Below are 23330 nucleotides of genomic sequence, written 5' to 3'. Positions count from 1 at the left end.
CCACCTTTCAAATATCTCCTTCTTTAACTCGTCACCCATTCTTTTCCCCCTTCTACCTCTGTGAAGTGGGTTGGGGCTTTTTTTTTCATTTTAAAGAAGCCGTATCAATGCAATCGTTGTGTTAGTTGATTCGGCAAGCAAACGGTTTCATCTCGTGTCATTGACTAGTAGCAGTAACTTGAGAGAACAAAATGATTGTATAAACTGCTGGGTGGCCCAGAAGCTGTTGTGGAGTTTAAGCTAGTTTCTAAGATGCTCTGACCCTGTAAAGCTGCATGCAGTGCTGCGGACTCGCTATATCCTGGCTATGAGCCATTCCCAGCACTGGGTTTATTGGGAGCATAATTTTGGAACCGAAAGTGTCGTCTGGCCATAGCATACCAATAAATTGCAACATTTATCACAGAACGCATGTCCACAGAAGCCATCCTGTTTATCTAAACATGTGTTCCATGGATTTTAAAATGTTCTGATGCTTATGTATTTAAACATCAGAATAGGAAATGTCCTCCACAAATGATTGTTTATTTGGCCAATCAAAGTTCAGCATTTACAACTTTGTCTCATATTGAATGCTCAATCTGTCGAGAACCATCAGACAAAGATGAAGTACTGCAAAACATTTCAAATAAAGGGGGTAAAAAGACATTGGCAAGTAGTATCCCTTGTTCAGCCTGTCGCATTTACACATCAGCAGCAAGTGCACATCTGCTGACAGCTGCTTCACTGTGCCTCTGGCAGAGATGGAGGGAACACTAAGAAAAGCGTGGAAAATGACAAAAAACAAACAAAGGATAAGTAAATCTATAATCAAAACAGGGGTCAGGAGTCACCTCACACATTAATAAACAGCGTGTCAAAATAATTTATAATATTTCTATTGGACATCCAAGAACACACTTCAAATATAATTCACAATGTGCAACGTCATCCCATCTAATTATGTAGACACCTTCTTGTTTAATTTATTTAAGAGCTCGTTACTGAACTGAATGAACTATGCACAATACAAACCTGCAGTTCATAGAACCTACTGTGCAGCCCTCTCTTCAACCTGTTTCTGTCATTTACCAAAATCACATTATGAACAATTACATAAAATAAATAAATAAGATCCTTCCATATTGGCACAGTCTTCCGGAGATTACAATTATGAATCAATTTTGCTGGTTTAATTCTATTAAAACCAATATTGCGTCTGCAAGATAATCTCTGTTAAAAGGTCAAGTGACACTTAAACAAAAAATTTAAATTATGAATCATGATCTTGTAAAAACTTTTCGACACCATTAATTCAAGGCTTCTATTGCAACCCCAACAGATAATCTTACTAAATGTTAGTCAATAATCCACATCAGCACGATCTCCGTTAATTGAATAAAAAGTGCTAATTTCAAAGCGAGAGGTGGAGCAATGTTAATTGAAGAATTCAACTTGCTGCCCTTTTCTTCCAAAGCTGCTCTGATGCTTTGTCTGGTTACAGCAATGCAACTAACAGCCACCCGCCAAAATAAAGCTTTAGTGTCAATTCTTCAAATTAAACTCAGACTTCCTGAACTGTTGAAGGTATCACAGCGACACTGATCAAATGATATCCACACAACTTTTCGACAGATTACTGAATAATGAACAGATGCAGATATTTCCACAGAGATTGCAGTTGTTTTTCACAAGCCCACTGATAAAACTACATCACTAAAATACGTTTGCCCACTAAGCTGTCAGGTTGCGGATGTCAGGTTGTGGTTTTTTTTAAAAAAGAAAGGAACATCTTAAAGCATTTAACATACAATCAATCAGTCAACGAACCAGCAACCTAATCCATGACCAGATAATATATTTGTTTCCTCATGGTGATTGAGGGAGAAATGTTGGTCCAGGTAGAAAGAGGATTTCCTGCTTTTCGAAAGGTGCAAAATGATTGGGAGAATTATTCTGATTGTCATGTAGTGCAATAATCTTTGCTGTATTCAAAATAACAGATCGATAGTTTCACACACAATGATCAGATTAATTCTTCCTTGTGGATTTTTATTAGTTTATCTGAACACTGGGACTAGTGCTGAGATCTTCATAAAATTTAATGAAAACTGCAGTGTCTCCGACAGTGCAACACTTCACCAGGACTGCACTTGATAGTTTGCACAGATTGCACAGTCTAGGATTCAGGTTTGAATGCTTCAATTCAGAGTCAAGAATGTTATCAACTGAGTCAATAGTTGAAAGCATCCATCAGATATTTTGAACATAGCAGAATTTGTTTTGTTTTTGTTAAGGGGGCAGAAATCATCAGAATCTTTTGTGTGGTATTGTTTTGGAACATTGCAGAATGAACACACAGTCCAGTTAGTCCACTGACCCAGCTCTTTCTTACTATTTCTCATAGGTTTAATCTTCTAAATCCAAATTCTCTACACCTTCTCCACAGATATATCCAAATCATTTGTTCCAAAGTAAGTATTTATTTTTCTTGGAATTGTCAAGTTACTTTGCTGTTATACAAGCTCAAGTTCCTTGGCCTGTTTAGGATTGAGATAGGATATGTGCAGAGAGTTTACACTCCTCATATATTTGGGCTTTTGGTCTTAATGCTAATTAGATGAGGATCTTGCACTTCCTTTTACCTACTTTAGAAAACTCAATGTCAGGTAAAACTGTTGCATGGTGTGAAGTCAAAATGAGAGGAGATATTACTGTGAAAATGGGCAATTACTCCTTGTAAGCAGCTAATAAGCTTAAACAGTAGTGATCACTGAAAAATCCACTTGCCTCAGATTTAGCTGGCTTGTATTGTATTGATCTTGACCAATACTTAACAGTTCACAGCAAATGCCTTTCATGCATTGTAATTCAGTTCAAAAATGTGTTTCAAAACTCACCAAACAAAGCAAGCAAAGACTGGAGAGCAAAGTGCATGGTTTTTCTGTTTGCCTGTTTGCCCGTCTTCAACACCACTTCCTCTTGTCCCACCTCGCACAGGTCAAAACCTAAACAACAGTTTGTGAAAAGAACTGTTAGTACCAGCAAGTCTAGCAGCTTTTCTCTCTGTTATCACCTTGGATTCCATTTGCTCCATGATCATATATTCTTTCTCCAATGGTGTGAACAAGTCACATGCTCAACACATCCTGCACACGCTGCCTGTAATCAAGGTGTGACTGCAATCATCAGGAATGAGCTCAAAGGCTTGTCACTCATGGTGCTGTATTGTTAGTGTACACAAAAAATGTCTACCAGCTGAAAGAACTTTTAAGTTCCTTTATGAGCACACCACATGGGCATGTGTCAAGACAAATGTGGCCCGAGCCAGGACGTGAAATCCTTAAAACCAAAATGCTGCGGACACTGGAAATCTGAAACAAACACTGAAAATACTTAGAAACTCAGCAGGTCTGGCAGCATTATGTGAAGAAGTCATGCAGAACTCAAAACATTAACTGTTGTTTCTCTCTCTGTCCAAAGATGCCGCCAGACCTGCTGAGTTTCTCCAGCATTCTCTCCCTGTTTGCACAAAGTTCTTAGTTGTCTGTATCTCCTTTATCTGAGCTTTCAGGCTTCTACTCAATGAAGACTGAAACCAATGTACTTTATTTTTATTTAATTTTCCACTAATATAATAGTAGTGCAATGCAGATAGCAGGTAACTTGCAGGACATTACAGGACTATAATGTTCAGATTAATGAATTTAAGAAAAAGATAATTTCGGGTCGTCAGCTCTTTTTTAGTAGTTATCGAAACTTTCATTGGGATATTGGCCGGGTGCTGGTAGGTAGGACTAGATTGGGTTGGGATATCTGGTCGGCATGGACAGGTTGGACTGAAGGGTCTGTTTCCGTGCTGTACATCTCTATGACTATGACTCTATGTGCCAATTTCTTTACTTTGCTGAGAGGAGTGCTGACAAATATATACTAACTTGGACAATTTTAATGTGGTACTCCTGCAAGTATCCTTGCTGATGGTAACAACTTTTGAAATAGTATTTCTTTAGGGAAGCTTATCATTCCTTGCTATTCGGGGAAACAGGGAAAGAGAAATTTGTTCCGCAGCAAGATTCTTATTGATCAATATTTGTCTGTTTGATATTTGTCAACATACCAGCTTATAAAATTAATTAAACTCAATTAAATTTAGCCGTTAATTACTTCTTAGGTCAACAATTTAATTAAAATAAAGAACAGAAGAATTTAATGAAATTTAACAATTACTGCTTGAAATGTACCATTCTGTTGCGTTTCAAACCATAATTATTGAATTACGCAGAGCCATTAAAGAAAGGAATGGAAATAGGAAACTGTCTGTACATGTACCAATTAAAATGGAAAGCATTAAGACAGCTATTTTCAGATTTAAATTGACTGGCTAGCAGAAAGTCCAGCCTTGACATAAATTCACAAAAAAACATAAGACATAGTGAACTAAGCTGAATCAACATTGGTAGGGTTTAGAATACAGTTGGAACACAGTAATGGCACAGCGAGGACTCAGACTGAACAAAGACAAGTTGTTCGGATCTGGATCACAAGCCACACTGCTCCAGCCTATTTTAATATTGATGCTGACAGAACTGTCACATCACAAAACCAACTGTCACAACGAACAACCAGAACCGGGAACCGGAGGTAGCAGGAACAGGACCACATAAATTCCAGAAGACACAGTACAGCAGCGCTTCACAGGAGGCTCCAAAGTACTGAAGACGTCACCTAGACAGGGGAAGAAGTGTCTGCATATCAACTTCCCAGCTCGGCGAACATGCCAACAACTACAACATTAATGATATTATTGCGTATTCCTTTATGCGATAGCATGATCAATATTTATCTTTCTCCTTGATCATAAAGATAAGATAGTCTAACTTATACACTTCAGATAAATCCCACAAGGTTCTACCTTAACTGTGGCACAAATAAAACTTCAGTCTTTTTCTGATGGTTGCACCCTTTACCTGTCAATGCTATGACAGGAGATTGAGAAAACCCTCTAGAATTTTTAAGCCAAAACATTTTAAAATCACAAAAAGACTGATAAGCTCAAAAAGGATCCATTTCCCTTTCCTTTTCGACAGCTCCCCTTTTGATAAATTAAGATGATGGATTGAGATGAGGAAAAATAGGAGGAGGTTGGAGTTCAGTCTAAATGACAACATAACTGACTGATGTGTTTCTGTGCCATATAGTCTCAATAATTAATCCTATGTTTTGCAATTTTCCTCTGCACTACATGAGTGAATATATTCAAAGTACCTCATTCTATGCAAAAGGCTTTTGGAGATCCTGAAATTATGAAAGGTAATACATAAATACTTTAGTGGCCTCCCCTAATTCAGTCTACAATCCGAGCTCTTTTATAACTAATTTGTTCAGCAATATTATTATAAACCTCTGGAGCAAGTCAGCCTTGAACCTAGGTCTCCTGGCTCATGGGTAGAAACACTACCAGTCCACCACAGTAACCCCAGTCTACAACCCTACTGTCTTTCAGGTAAAAGGTTCCATGTGACCTCTCTTGTTTTCCTCATTACTAATTTTTAATCTTGTTGACAATATTTTCAACTTTTCCTGAAATGAACACTGTGTCAATTTACTTTCACTACCCTGCAAACTTGAAAGAGATAACCTTGACTAATATTTACCTGAACAAAAACAAAACAATAGGTATCCTCATCAATGCAACTTATAATGAACTGGATGATAAACTGATTTATAATGATAGCATTATTATATCATTTAAATAGTCAATTTATTATTCTCCTGGCAAGGAAGTGCTTAAATTGATCTGTCCTTTTAAAGTCAGAAAGTCTACTAACTGTGAGTAATGGCAATAATAAATGGTCGTTGCAAATATTCCTTCTTGGAACGAAGAGATTCAACATTGTTACATATCTATCTGAATGCAATTCTGTTTGCACAAAAACATTTGGACTTATAAAAACGAGTGGTGTCAATAATTGGGAAGTTTAGGCCTGCGGCGTTAGGATCCTACGTAAAGTTCAGCAGGTTAGAGACAGAGTAAAGTTTCCATCCAGTGTCCTGGAAAATTAGATTGGAGAGCCATCTTTGGAACAGCATGCCCTGTGACATTGTTCCACTGACTATTCTATGCCTCCCTCCATGAAATTGCAGGCATACTGGTGGTTCATTAGTGTGACGATGCTATGGCTTTATGAGGTATGTTTTGTCCTGGTTTCTTTTAGAGAAAGGTCAGGGGACAAATGGAAAGCAGTCTATGAGAAGGTAAACAACTTATGACGTCTTGGTTGTTTTTTTTAAATAGAAAGCTGAAACAATAGAAGCAAACTGAATGGGTGTGGTCAAGCTCCCACCCACAGAACCAGTGATTTTTAGTTTTCAACTGCAGTTGCTGTTGGGGCTTTGAAAATATGGAAGCTATTTTTTGTCTCTCTCTTGGTTATAACTAAAAGCTGGAGATTCTCTGCCTGCCAGGGGAGTCGTATGTGAGATAATCTGTTTTCTGAATTTGCCTTTCTTGCCAAAGGCATGTTTATGGGATGTTGCTGTATTGGTTTAGTATTAAAATAATCTACTTTTCTGTTAAGTTTTCCAATAGAGTTGCTATTCCAAGTTCCTCTTTCTTTTGTTGTATTTTAACTAGAGTGTTTGAATAAACTGTGTTTTGCTTAACATTGTGTCGAGTGATCAATCAAATTGCACCTGGAACACAACACCTGACATTTACCTTTAAAATAAGGAAAAGGTAGGGTCTAGACTAACTTCTCAATATATTCTGAGGGGTCTGGACTGGACGAGAACAAACTTCTTTTGTCGGACAGTTCATTTCACCTTTCTGAACTGGTTTTGAATTCAAGTCCCACAAATGCAAACTGACTGTGCAATCCACTACATTACTCATCCTCTTCAGAATACAGTCTTCCATCTAATCTGCTTCTCACTAATAATGTGTCAGATAACAAGTGTAAACCAATCATTTTATTGTTAGAATTCTTCAAAGGCTTATTGTGCGCCATTTGCTTTTGTGATGTATCTATTTAGTCATTGTGGCACTATTAACTATCTTTTTTATTTTTGTTGTCATTTATTGTAGATGGTTAAGAGATAAAACAGAAATTTTCTGTTGGCTGTGGAAGGCATCTAATGTAACCAGGGGAACAGAGCTAGCAGAAAATAATCTTACTGGGTCCTGCTGGGCAAATTATTCAAAAATATTAACAGTGCATCTTACCCACCTCTGACTCAGAACATTAAAACTTCGTCATAATTGTTCCTTCTCAGACTATTTTTAAGCTGTTTAATTGATGGATCACTGGACACAATTTGGAACACGAAGTAAAGAAAATTAGATTTCCCAGGATTCCCTACCCAATTATAATCCACATCAAGATTTAAGGATACCTCAGCTTTAAAATTTACACTGTGCATTTAAAAATAAACACTGTTGCACATGGGTACAGTGAAGTCTGTGTCAGTAGCAGAGCCTACAGTACAATGGGCAAGTACATGCATGTGGTGCTGCCCATAGCAGCAGGGGAGAGAACAATAAGCCACTCAAGAGACTCCAGAGGTGTCCATGCCTTCACTCAGCTGCACCCCCTCCCAAACCTCCACACAAACCCCCTCCCACCATCACCATCTGCCCTCCTTCCAACCCTCCACAGCGAGGAGGGTAAACTTGCAAATGGCAAGAAACCTTCAGCATGTCTTGCCCGTCCAAACAGAAAGTGCCTCCAGGCTCACTCAGGCAAACCTCCAGGACCAACATGCTGAGCAGGCTCCCTGCAGAACCAGGGAATATACGTCGATGTAGTGGGAGGCTAAAAAGAGAAGGATGCCTGTTCAGACTACTTTGATGTGTGCTGTACGGTATTTGAATGTAACTGTGCCAGCACAATGGCTGCCTTCACAGTCACACACTCTGTACTGTGGATTGCCCTCTATGCTGAGAGCATTTTCAATTTCCAGCACAATGGAAGGTGTAAGTAAGGCTAAACACATCCAAGTCTCCATCCTGATAGGCCTTCCCATAAACCCCATTGGCTTCTCTAGGTTCCCATCCAAAATGTGTACATGACCTGTACCTGCTCAGCCCCCTCATCTCAACCCCCGAGACCCCAGTATTTGACGATACCATGACTGCTGTGGTCATACCCTGCCCAGCCTCCCTTGAAGTAAGGGTTCTCCTCACCTTGGACAAATCCACCTCCCACATAACTCCCTTTCCATGTATGCTTTACCATACCATGGGAAAGGAACAGGCAGATGGTGCAGGGATCCCCTGAGGCCATTCCCCTCAATAATAAATATACTGTTTTGGATATATTTGCGGGGTGGGGGGCAGGGGGGAAATGATCTACTAGGGGAAAGCCATAGTGGCCAGGTCTCTGGCACAGAGCCTGGTTCTGTGGCTCAGACGGGAAGGAGGGAAAATAGAAAAGCGCTAGTAGTAGGAGACTCAATAGTTAGAGGAATGGGCAGGACATTCTTTGATCGCAGATGGGACTCCTGGAAGGTCTGTTGCCTCCCAGGTGCCAGAATCTGGAATGGCTCTGATCGAGTCTACAAGATTCTGAAGGGGGAGGGTGAGCAGCAGGGTGCACATTGGCACCAATGACATAGCTAGGAAAAGGGGTGAGGATCCAAAAAGTGATTTCAGGGAGTTAGGTTGAAAGCTAAAAAGCAGGACGAGCAGAGTAGGGCACGGTGGCTCAGTGGTTAGCACTGCTGCCTCACAGCACCAGAGTCCCAGGTTCGTTTCCAGCCTCAGGCGACTGTCTGTGTAGAGTTTGCACGTTCTCCCTGTGTCTGTGTGGGTTTCATCCAGGTGCTCCGGTTTCCTCCCACAGTCCAAAGATGTACAGATCAGGTGAATTGGACATGCTAAATTGCCCATAGTGTTAGGTGCATTAGTCAGAGGGAAATGGGTCTCGGTGGGTTACTCTTCAGAGGGTCAGTGTGGACTGGTTGGGCCGAAGGGCCTGTTTCCACACTGTAGGGAATCTAATCTAATACTGGTGCCATGCGCTAGTGAGGCAAGGAACAGGGAGCAAGTGCAGCTAAACATGTGGCTAAAGGACTGGTGCAGGAGGGAGGGCTTCAGATACGTAGATCATTGGGATATCTTCTGGGGAAGGTGGGACCTGTACAGGAAGGATGAGTTGCACTTAAACTGGAGGGGCACCAATGTTCTGGGCAGGAGATTTGATACCAATCTGAAATGATAAATTAAGAGGGTTAAAAGGGGTCATGTGATATCTTGAACAAACAGGTTAAGGAAAATCCCACAGTTTTTTTTCATGTATAAGTAGCAAGAGAGTAACTAGAGAAAGGATTGGCCCAATCAAGGACAAAGGAGGAAAGTTAAGCACGGAGTCAGAGAAAATGGGTGCGATTCTTAACGAGTACTTTGCATCAGTATTTGCCAAAGAGAGAGAAATGACAGATGTTGAGGCTAGGGATAGATCTTTGAGTACTCTAGGTCAAGTCAGCATAGGAGGGAGGACATTTTGGGTATTCTAAAAGGCATTAAGGTTCTGAAAGGAACTACCTAGGTTACTGAGGGAAACGAGAGAGGAAATAGCTGGGACGTTAACAAATATCTTTGCAGCATTCTTGAACATGTGTGAAGTCGCGGAGGACTGGAGAATTGCTAATGTTTAAGAAGGGTAGCAGGGATGCTCCAGGTAATTACAGACCAGTGAGCCTGATGTCATTGGTAGGGAAGCTGCTGGAGAAGATACTGAAGGATAGGATCTATTCCTATTTGGAAGAAAATGGGCTTATCAGTAATAGGCAGCATGATTTTGTACGGGGAAGGTCATGTCTTACAAACCTAATAGAATTCCTTAAGGAGGTGACAAAGTTGGTTGATGGGGGAAGGTGAAGTTGCATGGGGTCGAAGGTGTTCTGGCTAGATGGATAGAGAACTGGCTGGGCAACAGGATATAGACAGTAGTAGTGGAAGGGAGTTTCTCAAAATGGAGACCTGTGACCAGTGGTGTTCCCACAGTGATCCGTGCTGGGACCACTGTTGTTTGTGATATATATGATTTGGAATAAGGTATCGGTTGCCTGATTAGCAAGTTTGCAGAGGACACCAAATTGGTGGAGTAGCAGATGGTGAAGGGGACTGTCAGAGAATGCAGTAGAGTATAGATAGCTCGGAGAGATGGGAAGAGAAATGGCAGATGGAGTTCAATCCAGTCAAGTGCGAGGTGATGCATTCTGGAAGGTCTAATTCAAGAGCGAACTATACAGTAAATGGAAATGTCCTGGGGAACATTGACTTACAGAGAGATCTGGATGTTCAGGTCCATTGTTCCCTGAAGGTGGCAATGCAGATCAGTAAAGTGGTCAAGAAAGCTTATAGCATGCTTTCCTTCCTTGCATGGGGTATTGAGCACAAGAGTTGGTAGGTTGTATACGATTTTGGTTCAACCGCATTTGGAATACTGCATACAGTTCTGGTCGCCACTTTACCAAAAGGATGTGGAGAGGGTGCACAGGAGGTTCACCAGAATATTGCCTGTTATGGAGGAGAGGTTGAATAGATTAGGATTATTTTCATTAGAAAGATGGAGGTTGAGGAGGGACCTGATTGAGGGCTACAAAATCATGAGAGGTGTAGACAGGGTGGATAGCAAGAAGCTTTTACCCAAAGTGGGGGACTCAATTACAAGGGGTCACGGGGTTCAAAGTGAGAGGGGAAAGGTTTAGGGGAGATATGCGTGGAAAGTTCTTTACACAGAGGGTGGTGGGGGCCTGGAACACATTGCCAACGTAGGTGGTAGAGACAGGAATGATAGGAATGAATGGACAGGGAGCAAAGAAATACAGATCTTTAGAAAATAGGCTTAGATTCAGATAGAGGATCTGGACTGGCGCAGGCTTGGAGGGTCGAAAGGCCTGTTCATATGCTGTAATTTTCATTGTTCTTCTTTAGTTGCGAGAGCACTTCGGGAGGGTTTGAACTAGTTTAGTGGGGGATGGGAACCAGAACTACAGATCAGAGGGGAGGATAGTTGTTGACGGGCAGAAATAGAATGCAGAGAGTCTGTCAAGAAGGAGACACAGTTGATAGGGTAAAGGGTTGGGTTAAAGTGTGTCTGTTTCAGTGCAAGGAATAAGAGTGATGAACTTAGAGCATGGATCGACACTTGGAACTATGATGTGGAAACATGGATTTCACAGGGGCAGAAATGGTTGCTGGATGGTCCAGGGTTTAGATCTTTTAAAAAGAACGGGGAGTGGGTAAAAGAGAAGGGGTATTAGCATTGCTCATTAGAGAGTGCATCACAGCTGCAGAAAAGAAGGTTGTTGTGGAGGGTTTGTCTACTGAGTCAGTAAGGGTGGAAGTCAGTAATAGGAAAGGAGCAATCACTTTATTGGGTGTTTTCTATAGAACACCGAATAGCAGCAGAGAGATGGATGAACAGATTGGATGGCAGACCTTGGAAAGGTGCAGATGTAACAGAGTTGTTGTTATGGGTGATTTCAACTTCCCCAATATTGACTGGAACTTCCTTAGTGCAGATGATCTGGTTGGAGCTGATTTTGTCAGGTGTGTCCAGGAATGATTCCTGACTCAAAATGTAAATAAGCTGATGAGGGTGGAGGCCTTACTGGATTTGATGCTAGGCAATGAGCCAGGCCAGGTGTCAAGTCTCTCGGTGGAGGAGCATTTTGGTGAGTGACCACAATTGCCTCACTTTTAATATAGCCATGGAGTGGAATTGGAATTAGCAAGTTTTGAGAAGATTTGTAGCTCAGATTGAGGTTCTGGGTGTAGGTTTGCTTGCTGAGCTGGAAGGTTCATTTCCAGACGTTTCATCACCCTACTAGGTAACATCTTCAGTGGGCCTCGGGTGAAGCACTGTTGATAATTCCTGCTTTCTATTTATATGGTTGGGTTTCTTTGGGTTGATGATGTAATTTCCTGTGGTGATGCCATTTCCGGTTCTTTTTCTCAGGGGTGGTAGATGGGTCGATGTGTTTGTTGATAGAGTTTCAGTTGGAATACCATGCTTCGAGGAATTCTTGTGTGTGTCTCTGTTTGGCTTGTCCTTAGGTGGATGTGTTGTCCCAGTCGAAATGATGTCCTTCCTTATCTGTATGTAAGGATACTAGTGAGAGATGGTCTTGTTGTTTTGTGGCTAGTTGGTGTTCATGTATCCTGGTGGCTAGTTTTCTGCCTGTTTGTCCAATGTAGTTTTTGTTACAGTTCTTGCATGGTATTTTGTAAATAACATTAGTTTTGCTTGTTGTCTATACAGGGTCTTTCAAGTTCATTAGCTGCTGTTTTAGTGTGTTGGTGGGTTTGTGGGCTACCATGATGCCAAGGGGTCTGAGTAGTCTGGCAGTCATTTCAGAAATGTCTTTGATGTAGGGAGAGTGGCTAGGGTTTCTGGGCATATTTTGTCTGCTTGTTTGGGTTTGTTGCTGAAAAATCAGCGGACTGTGTTCATTGGGTATGCATTCTTTTTGAATACTTGGTACAGGTGATTTTCCTCTGCTCTGTGTAGTTCCTCTGTGCTGCAGTGTGTGATGGCTCATTGGAATAATGTTCTGATGTCGCTTCATTTGTGGATGTTGGGATGAATATTTCTGCAGTTCAATATTTGGCCCGTATGTGTTGTTTTCCTGCAGATGCTGGTTTGAAGTTCTCCATTGCCTGTTTGCTCTACTGTGACATCTAGGAATGGCAGTTTGTTGTTGTTTTCCTCCTCTTTAGTGAACTTTATGCCAGTAAGGGTATTATTGATGGTCTTGAAGGTTTCCACTCATTTGTTTCATTTAGTGATGACAAAGGTGTCATCCACGTAGCGGACCCAAAGTTTGGGTTGGATGGTTGGCAGAGATGTTTGTTCAAGTCTCTGTATTATTGCCTTTGCTAAAAACTCTGATATTGGAGATCCCATGGGTATTCCGTTGGTTTGTCTGTAGGTTTTGTTGTTGAAGGGTATCAGGGTTCTTAGCAGACGCAGTAATGCAGAGACTCAAACAAACAACTCTGCCAATCATAGGAATGGACAGTATGAGAAGGTATTTAATTGAGGGAGGGGAAATCATACTGCTATTAGTCAGGAGCTGTGGATTGTAAATTGGGAACAATTGTTCTACGGGAAATGCACAACAGAAATGTGGAGACTGTTTAAGAAGCACTTGTTGCAAGTGTTGAATAACTTTGTCCCACTGAGACAGGCAAGGAATGACAAGGTGAAGGAGCCTTGGATGACAAGAGAAGAGGAGCTTCTCGCCAAGAGGAAGAAGGAAGCTTACTTAATATTGAGGAAGCAAGGATCTGGCACAGCTTTAGAGGATTACTGGGTAGCTAGGAAAGAACTCAAAAATGGACTGAGGAGAGCTAGGAGGGGGCATGAAAAAAGCCTTTGCGGGAAGGATTAGGGAAAACCCAAAGACGTTCCACACTTAGGTGAGGAATAAGAAAATGATCAGAGAAAGAGTAGGGCTTTAGATTAGATTAGATTACATTACAGTGTGGAAACAGGCCCTTCGGCCCAACAAGTCCACACCGACCCCTACATTTACTCCTTACCTAACACTACGGGCAATTTAGCATGGCCAATTCACCTGACCTGCGGGAAGAAACCCACGCAGACATGGGGAGAACGTGCAAACTCCACACAGTCAGTCGCCTGAGGCGGGAATTGAACCCGGGTCTCCGGCGCTGTGAGGCAGCAGTGCTAACCACTGTGCCACCATGCCACCCACTGATCAGGGGTAGTGGAGTGGTAGGGCTGATCAGGGGTAGTGGAGGGAACTTGTGCCTGGAGTCTGAAGAGGGAGGCAAGGCACTAAATGAGTTTTTTGCTTCAGTATTCACTAGAGAGAGAGAGAGAGAGAGAGAGAGAGACCTTGTTGATAGTGAGAACACCATGAACCAGGTTAATAGGCTTGAACAGACTGATATAAAGAAAGTGGATGTTCAGGAAATTCTGGGAAGCATCAAGATAGATAAGTCCCCAGGGCCGGACCAGATATATCCAAGATTGCTACGGGAAGCGAGGAATGAGATTGCTGCACCTCTAGTGATGATCTTTGCATCCTCACCCTCGACGGGAGTAGTACCGGATGATTGGAAGGAGGCGAATGTTCAAGAAAGGGACTAGGGAAATCCCTGGAAATTACAGACTAGTCAGTCTTATGTATGTGGTAAGCAAGGTACTGGAAATAATTCTGAGAGGCAGGATTTATGACTATTTGGAAAAACATAGTTTGATTAAAGATAGTCAGTATGGCTTTGTGAGGGGCAGGTGATGCCTCACAAATCTTACTGAGTTCTTTGAGGATGTGACGAGACTGCTGTGCTTTTCCAGCACCACTAATGCAGAATCTGGTTTCCAGCATCTGCAGTCATTGTTTTTACTTACGAGACAAGTTGACCAAGGTTGATCAGTGGATGCAGTGTATATGGATCTCAGTAAGGCCTTTGATAAGATTCCCCATGGTAGACTCATTCAGAAAGTTAGGGGATATGGAATACAGGGAAGTTTGGTTGTCTGGATATAGAATTGGTTGGCTGAAAGAAGACAGCGAGTGGTAGTGGATGGAAAGTATTCTGCCTGGAGGTCAGTGATCACTGGTATCCTGCAAGGATCTGTTCTTGGGCCTCTGCTTTTGTAGTTTTTTTTTATAGGAGAAAGTGAGGTCTGCAGATGCTGGAGATCAGAGATGGAAATGTGTTGCTGGAAAAGCGCAGCAGGTCAGGCAGCATCTAGGGAACAGGAGAATCGACGTTTCGGGCATTAGCCCTTCTTCAGGAATGAGGAAAGTTGGTCCAGCAGGCTAAGATAAAAGATAGGGAGGAGGGACTTGGGGGAGGGGCGTCGGAAATGTGATAGGTGGAAAGAGGTCAAGGTGAGGGTGATAGGTCAGACTGGGGTGGGGGCGGAGTGGTCGGGAAGAAGATTGCAGGTTAGGAAGGCGGTGCTGAATTTGATGGATTTGACTGAGACAGGCTGGGGGGAGGGGAAATGAGGAAACTGGTGAAATCCGAGTTCATCCCTTGTGGTTGGAGGGTTCCTAGCCGGAAGATGAGGCGTTCTTCCTCCAATCGTCGTTTCGCTGTGGTCTGACGATGGAGGAGTCCAAAGACCTGCATATCCTTGGTGGAGTGGGAGGGGGAATTGAAATGTTGAGCTACAGGGTGGTTGGGTTGGTTGGTCCGGGTGTCCCAGAGGTGTTCTCTGAAACGCTCCGCAAGTAGGCGGCCTGTCTCCCCAATATAGAGGAGGCCACATCGGGTGCAAAGGATGCAATAGATGATATGTGTGGAGGTACAGGTGAATCTGTGGCGGATATGGAAGTTTCCTTTGGGGCCTTGGAGGGAGGTGAGGGGGGAGGTGTGGGCGCAAGTCTTGCACCTCCTGCGGTTGCAGGGGAAGGTGCCAGGAGTGGAGGTTGGGTTGGTGGGGGGTGTGGATCTGACGAGGGAGTCACGGAGGGAGTGGGCTTTATGGAATGCTGATAGGGGAGGGGAGGGAAATATATCCTTGGTGGTGGGGTCCGTTTGGAGGTGGCAAAAATGGCGGCGGATGATGCGCTGTACATGGAGGTTAGTGGGGTGGTAGGTGAGGACCAGTGGGGTTCTATCCTGGTGGCGGTTGGAGGGTTGGGGTTCAAGGGCGGAGGATCGGGAAGTGGAAGAGATGCGGTGGAGGGCATCGTCGACCACGTCGGGGGGGAAATTGCGGTCCTTGAAGAAGGAGGCCATCTGGGTTGTACGTTTTTGGAACTGGTCCTCCTGGGAGCAGATGCGGCGGAGTCGGAGGAATTGGGAGAATGGGATGGCGTTTTTACAGGGGGCAGGATGGGAGGAGGTGTAGTTCAGGTAGCTGTGGGAGTCGGTTGGTTTGTAGTAGATGTCCGTGTTGATTCGGTCGCCTGAGATAGAAACAGAAAGGTCGACTTGGATGAAAAAGTGGAAGGTTGGGTTAGTAAGTTTGCTGATGATACAAAGGTTGATGGTGTTGTAGATACTGTCGAGGACTGTTGCAGGCTACAACAAGACATTGACAGGACGCAGAGCTGGGCTGAGAAGTGGCAAATGGGGTTCAACCTGGATAAATACAAAGTGATTCATTTTGGAAATTCAAATTTGAATATGGGGTTAAAGACAGGATTTTTGGCAGTGTGGAGGAACAGCAAGATCCTTCAAAGTTGCCACCCAAATTGACAGGGTTGTTAAGAAGACGTATGATGTTTTGGCTTTCATTAACAGGGGGATTGAGTTTAAGAGCCATGAGGTTTGGCTGCAGCTCTATAAAACCCTGGTTAGACCACACTTGGAATGTTGAGTCCAGTTCTGGTTACCTCATTATAGGAAGGATGTAAATGCTTTAGAGAGGGTGCAGAGGAGATTTACCAGGATGCTGCCTGGATTGGAGGGCTTGTTTTATGAAGAGAGGTTGAGTGAGCTAGGGCTTTTCATACTGGAGAGATGGAAGAGAGGTGACTTGATAGAGGTGTACTAGGTAATGAGAGGCATAGATCGAGTAGATAGCCAGAGACTTTTCCCCAGGGTAGAAATGGCTGTCACGAGGGGTTATAATTTTAAGGTGATTGGAGGAAGGTTTAGGGGAGATGTCAGAGGTAGGTTCTTTACACAGATAGTGTGGTAGGTACTTGGAATGCACTGCCAGCAGTGATAGCAGAGTCAAAGACATTAGGGACATTTAAGAGACTGCTGGACAAGCACATGGATGGCAGTAAATTGAGGGGTGTGTAGACTAGGTTGATCTCAGATTAAGATAAGTGCTTGGCACAACATCGTGGGCTGAAGGGCCTGGACTGTGCTGAAATATTCTATGTTCTATATCCTTCCTTTGCAGATTTTGTTGCTCCTCCCCAGCCCTTCACACAATTGTCATCTCTGCACTTCCTCAGCTCTCAATCTCAGAGAATAACTTGCTGATTCTCCTACTGGCCTCTCACCTACCCCTAAGCCCTCCTCTCTCCTTAGTTTACCTGGACAGTGCCTACTCATTCATCACAGTCCATCCACTTCAGCAACCAAAGCAGACAGACCCAAAGACCCATAACTGTATACAGCCCTGATCCTGATAACTGTATTCCCCCAAACTGGATGCTATGGAGCCACAGGACTGGCCATGATCTGAATGGCAGAGGCAATGGAGCCCCTCACCGAGATCACCCTGACTGGGCACCTAAACATGGCCAGTCCACTCTTCCAGTGTAGGAGGCTGCTCTTGTGCTTGGGACCCCCTGATTGAATGGTGTCTCTACAGACTTTGCTGAGGACTCCTGCCCTAAGACAATGCGACACAGCTGATTGCTTGCTGCACATGGACGGTCTTTGCTGCATTAGCTGTTAGTACATGGGGTAGGCGAGAATTGATGTATCATGCAGCCATACACAACACCTGGGCTGAAGACTGTTGATCAGCAAGGCAAGCTGTCTGATTGTGTGTGACTGCATGTATTGGCACAGCACGGCAAGAATGGTGTGAGCATGCAGGTCGGCATTAAGGAGCAAGCGAATAGCCCGGAGATGCAGCCTGGTCCAGTCAGTGAGTTGGGTGGCTGCCCCTGTTTGCCAAGTGTCTCTGCTACAGGTTTTTAATACTCAGGTCTGTGCTTCCTGACTGGCCTGCAAGTTGATTAGAATAGCGCCCTGGTGGTTGTGAAGGGTTAGCAAATGCTGGATGTCAAAGTCTGTTATGAGGGGTGTGTGGGGATGGTGCCCTGAGGTGCTGGTTAGTCCTTCGTAACATCAGGACTTTTTGGAACAAGTGGTGAGTGGTATTCACCAAGCACCTGCTCTGAGTTCCATGTCAGGTCTTCTTGATATCTGCACTGTTAGTGTGTTTAATAAGAGAGCAAGATAAATAATAATGATATGACCTGTACTGTTACCAGGTATTTCACAAGCAGTATTCCCCCCTTAATCAGCAATTTGCTGCTGCCTTCTAACAAACATCCCATAAATGCCCGAAATATTCCTGATGTTAGGATAGGCTTTGCCAGCTCCTTGATAATTCTGTCACAAATCTTGCTGTAAGCTCTTGATGCTCAGACCCCTGTAAGATTCACCTAGAATCACAGAATCATAGAATCTCTACATTGTGGAAACAGGCCCAATAAGTCCACACCGACACTCCGAAGAGTAACCCAAACAGGCATACTCCCCAACTCTATTACTCTTACATTTACCCTGATTAATTCACCTAATCTACACATCCCTGAGCACTATGGGCCGATTCACCTAACCTGTACATCTTTGGATTGTGGGAGGAAACTGGAGCACCCAGAGAAAACCTATGCAGACATGGGGAGAATGTGCAAACTCCACACAGTCGCCTGAGGTGGGAATCAAACCCAGGTCCCTGGCGCTGTGATGCAGCAGTGCTAACCACTGAGCAACCGTGCTGCCCTAATTGAGAATGAAGCAATCAGGTATGATGAATCAGAGAACAAAATGGAAATTCATGAAGATCAAATTTAAAATAGTTATTATGAACAAATTTCTGATTAAGGGATGATAAATATATAATGTGCCAGACACGAACAGACCCAAGACCAATAATATTAAAAATGGTGGCAAGTGCTATAAGGAGAGCCAAAGTGCACTATTATGTACTTTTACAGTCTTAAGGGTTAGCATTTTTTCATTTTTCTTAAGTCTTTCAATAATATCACATAACATAGATCCACTCTACTGAGACGTGTATGTGTATATGTACGTCTATGCACAATCATGTGTGTGCATGCATGTCTATGACCCTAAGTATGCATGTCGTCCGTGTGTGTGAGTAAGTGAAGGCTGTAAGAGGATAGAGGTAATATGGAAGACAGAGGTCATGCCTTCAAGTTGTGGAATTCAATATTGAGTGCTAGGAGCTGTGAGATGCCGAAATGGAAAATGCGGTGTTGTTTCTCTAGCTTGTGTTGTACTTTATTGGAACACTGGAGCAGGCCCAGCTCATAACTTGGGGCAGTTATTGAAATGGCCAGCTACTGGAAAGTTAGGGACATTTCTATGGAATAAGACTTCAGACCACAGCCATGTAGTCGACTCTTAACTATCCTCTGGGCAATTAGGGATGGAAAATAAGTGCTGGCCTAGCCAGTGATGCCCACATTCCATGAACAGATATTAAAATAAAATCTGGATCCTGCCAACTGCCCTCTGTAAAAAGTCCAAGGAGTCTTCCTAACATCAGAGAAATCTGGCCCTTGGTGGTGAGGCATAAAACATATTATTCTCAAACTATTCTCATTGTTTTAATTGTTCTACTGAAAGGAAACAAATAAAACCAAGACTGCCAACTGAAGACAACATCCTGTCACAACTGTAGCAAACATGAAAGATGTAATTTTTTATTTTTAAAACATTCAATATTCATTCATAAATTGTTGCTACAAGCTACAATGCTCAAACCAAAGGTAGCAAGATATAACTTGGTTCTAATTTAGATCCAGGAGCCCATCTTGCAAACCTGACAGTTAACCAGCCTTAATTGTGCCACTGATCAAAGGAAAATGTGCCAGTGAAGAAAGGTGAGGAATGACAAGAGCAATTTCCTGTCCTGTCAGGGGTGATTCAGGATATGATAAATTTATTTAGAAATGATCTATTCAAATAACTTCCTTGTGGATCTGTATTTTCTGCAGAACTGATATTTCAACACAATGCATTCAAAACACAGCAAATTAAACAGTATAAGTGCACTGTTCCCACCAAGGTGACTGTATGGAAGATAATTTTTTCAAAGTCACTTTAACATAATGGTTCTAATAATTTAGAACAGAGGAGTAATCAGCCAGGCCTGACTGCTAGTCATTCGCTCATTTAAAAGGCAATTTTGAAATGGTAAAAGAATTTTCAACTTTCCCATTTTTCTCTGAATTAAAGAGGCAGTGAGTGTCATTTTGATGTCTATTTAAAGCAATTAATTTCATTTTCTTTTTAAAAAGGAAAAAAAAGTTAAAGTATTTCATTTTAAACTCCAGGCTCATGTGATATGGCTCTATCATTAGAACAAGTACTGTTGTCATTTCAGAAATGAAAATGTTTTTAGAAGTTATTCACTGCATGGCAAGATGGATTAAATTAATCTATCTTCCCTTCCAAACTTGCTCCATTCCTATTCTGAACATGTGACAGAATGTGTTGGCAGGCATTAAAGCCAAATCCATTATTGTCCTTAGTCATGTTTCTTGAAAACTGATTTCCCCCTTCCGAATTCAAGATACAGGGGAGGACAGTAATACCCCAAATGCTTGAGATCAGTGAACTCATTATACGTTTGAACCTGGAACCCATGGGAACTCTACAGGCCAGTGTCACATGAGGCCGGAGTTTAACAACTGGAAAAATGACAATTAAAAAACAATAAATTACCAATAGTCTGAAGTAGGATTAAACTTGATCCAAAGAGCTTCAAGCATAAAACGGCAGGCAATCAAAGAAAGAAGCTGAGAATGTTTGGATTCTGAGGAAATGTGTGAGATTTACTACCAAGGAATATTGTCCATGAAATGTATCATACCTAATGCTGCCAGGAACTCATGACACCCTGGCAGTCGCCAGAGCTGAACACTTATAGACACTTGAATCGGAGCTGAAGAAAAATCCTGTTCCTTCTCGCCGGTCTGAAGCTGAACAAGTACTTGATGGAGCTGTGCAAAATAAAGAGAAAAAATTATAAAAGTGCCATTCCAGAGAAAACTACACAAGAAATGGGAAGGTTAAAGTGGATCTTGCACTACATGGAAACAACCATGAGGTATTGGAGCAAGAAAGAAATCGTGGACAACAAATTTCATCAAAATATTCAGCACCCTGTTCCCAGACTATTACTAAAACAAACAGAATAAGAAAATGTATAGCAAGGGGCTTAATGTTTAAATCTAGAGGTCATCTCAGAATTCTGTTAGCCACAAGTGGAGACCATAGTTTTTATTTCTATGGATGGAATCTTCACAGAAGGGGCAAGCCCAGAGGTCAGGGAATTTTCCAATGATCAGCAGCACTGGGCAGGATGCTGGACTTAATGCAATGCTAGGAATGATCAGTCAAGGGCAGGCTAACCAAGGAAAGTGGGAGGATGAGCCTTCCGTGCTGTTGGTCCAAACAGAGGTCCAGCAATACTACCGAGAGAACGGGGGCTCACTGCTGAAGCAGCAAAGGAAATGCAAAGATGCCTCGAATTTGAGGTGACCTCGCAGGGGTTCAAGTATTTCCTATGCTGAGTCTTCTCCCTCTTGAAAAGAGAAAATCGAGAAAAGTGTTTAATGTTATGTAAGGTCTTGGCAAACTGAATTCAAAGGAAGCACTTCTACTCTGACACACAAAGTCAAGGAGAAACATTTTAAAAAACATTGATAGGTTGGCAAGTACATGACATGGTGATGAAAAAAGAAATCTGTATGAGTTTAGTGAGGAAAACAGAAAGGTCAATGACAGCAAGTTGGATTTAGGGTAACTAGAAACAAAAGAAGGGAATAAAGTGGATCGATGGACGAACAGTCTCATTAACTGTGACTATGGCTACAGTGGAGATTGCGGCTTCCTGCTTGATTAAAAGTGAACAGTTTCTTCTCAAAAATGGCAGTGTATGAATTATCCCATTTCTACACTTGGAGTGATCACCTGAATCAAGTTATGGACCCTCTTTACTGAAAAGTTGTATTTAAGTAACAGGTGGGGCATTCCTGGTTCACATTTTAACTGTCATTTTTAGGCAAGATGCTCATCATAGTGAGGTAAGGGGCTCAAGTCTACATTTAAAATCAGGATCTGTGTCACAAGAAAGACCTGATGACTAACAATTGGAAAAGTGACACCTCATGTCTGACCCACCAGTAAACTTCCAGGCCATTGACACTATGGACGAAGGGACAGCCAGCTCGGTGTTAGTGGATTACAAGGTCTATCCAGCCATCTAGAGCATTTCCAGGTTCCGGATGACCAGTTTGCTTCCTTGGTGACATTATCATCCCAGTAATTACTCTGTGTTTGCTGGGAGATCCTCGTGAATGGAGAATCTGGTAGGAGAGGTGCACTAGCAACCAGTCCTCCCCATCTCTTACATCAGCTTAGCGAAATAGAAGACAGCAGGTCAGGAGGGTTGCTCATAGGAGGCCATTCCCAGCACCCAGCTTCCATTAGCCCAGAATCAGATTCTTGTATGATTTCTCAGCAGGCTGCATTCTGAAGTCAGTTACAAATCACACAACACCAGGTTACAGTCCAACAGGTTTAACTGGAAGCACTAGCTTTCGGAGCGACGCTCCTTCATCAGGTGGTTCTGGAGGACACAATTGTAAGGCACAGAATTTATAGCAAAAGTTTACAGTGTGATATAACTGAAATTATACATTGAAAAATACCTCGATTGTCTGTTGAGTCTTTCATCTGTTCTTCTTTCATGTGTAAATCCACAAAACTTTTTTTAAAAAAATTGCATTCTCAGGTTAACTGTAACAATTGGTGTCAGCTAGACAATATGTTGAAAGTGTTCTCTGTCTGTGCCGTATATGTATATATGTGTGTGTGTGTTGTCACCATGGACTACTCTCGACTATCTGTCTCATTCTTGGACACATGCGTCTCCATCAAGGATGGACACCTCAGCACCATACTCTACCGCAAACCCACAGACAACCTCATAATGCTACACTTCTCCAGCTTCCACCCAAAACATATTAAAACAGCCATTCCCTATAGACAAGCCCTACGCATGCACCGGATCTGCTTAGATGAGGAGGAACGTGACGGGCACCTGGAAGTACTCAGGGATGCCCTCACAAGAACGGGGTACGATGCCCAACTCATCGACCGCGAGTTCCGACGTGCCACAGCAAGGAACCGTAATGACCTCCTCAGGAGACAGACACGTGCTACAACTGACAGGGTACTCTTCGTTGTTCAGTACTTCCCAGGAGCTGAAACACATTATCAATGAGGATGAGCACCTCGCCAAGACCTTCCCACACCTCCACTGCTTGCTGTTAAACAACTGCCAAACCTCAAACAGATCACTGTTCGTAGCAAGCTGCCCGACTTTCAGGACAACTCCGTACAACTCTGTCACGGTAGGCGCTGCAAGACATGTCAGAGTGTGGACATAGATACCACCATTACACGTGGGGACACCTCCCACCTTGTACCAGTAGGTACTTATGTGACTCAGCCAACGTTGTCTATCTTATACGTTGCAGGCAAGGATGCCCTGAGGCATGGTACATTGGGGAAACCAAGCAAAGGCTATGGCAATAGATGAATGGGCACCGCACAACAATCAACAGACAGGAGGGTTCCCTCCCAGTTGGGGAACACTTCAGTGGTCCAGGACATTCTACCTCGAACC

At 42.9% G+C, this 23330-nt stretch overlaps 1 protein-coding gene across 6 annotated transcripts in view; it reads right to left on the bottom strand.

Annotated features, from left to right (window-relative positions):
* Nucleotides 1-23330, bottom strand: part of ttc28 (tetratricopeptide repeat domain 28) — a 774630-nt gene that overhangs the window by 10359 nt on the left and 740941 nt on the right. For all 6 annotated transcript variants that reach the window (XM_043715612.2, XM_043715613.2, XM_043715615.2 and 3 more), the window contains 2 exons: nt 20508-20637; nt 2880-2987 (listed from right to left, as the gene is read on the bottom strand). In XM_043715612.2, the coding sequence (XP_043571547.2) occupies nt 2880-2987; nt 20508-20637 (238 nt within the window). The remainder of the gene's footprint in view (nt 1-2879; nt 2988-20507; nt 20638-23330) is intronic.

The sequence above is a fragment of the Chiloscyllium plagiosum genome, unplaced genomic scaffold (genome assembly GCF_037043375.1).
Source record: "Chiloscyllium plagiosum isolate Xiang-an unplaced genomic scaffold, Cpla_swu_hap1 HiC_scaffold_24, whole genome shotgun sequence".
Lineage (NCBI taxonomy): Eukaryota > Metazoa > Chordata > Chondrichthyes > Orectolobiformes > Hemiscylliidae > Chiloscyllium > Chiloscyllium plagiosum.
The sequence above is the reverse complement of the archived record's forward strand: the minus strand, read 5'-3'. Positions and strand labels throughout refer to the sequence as shown.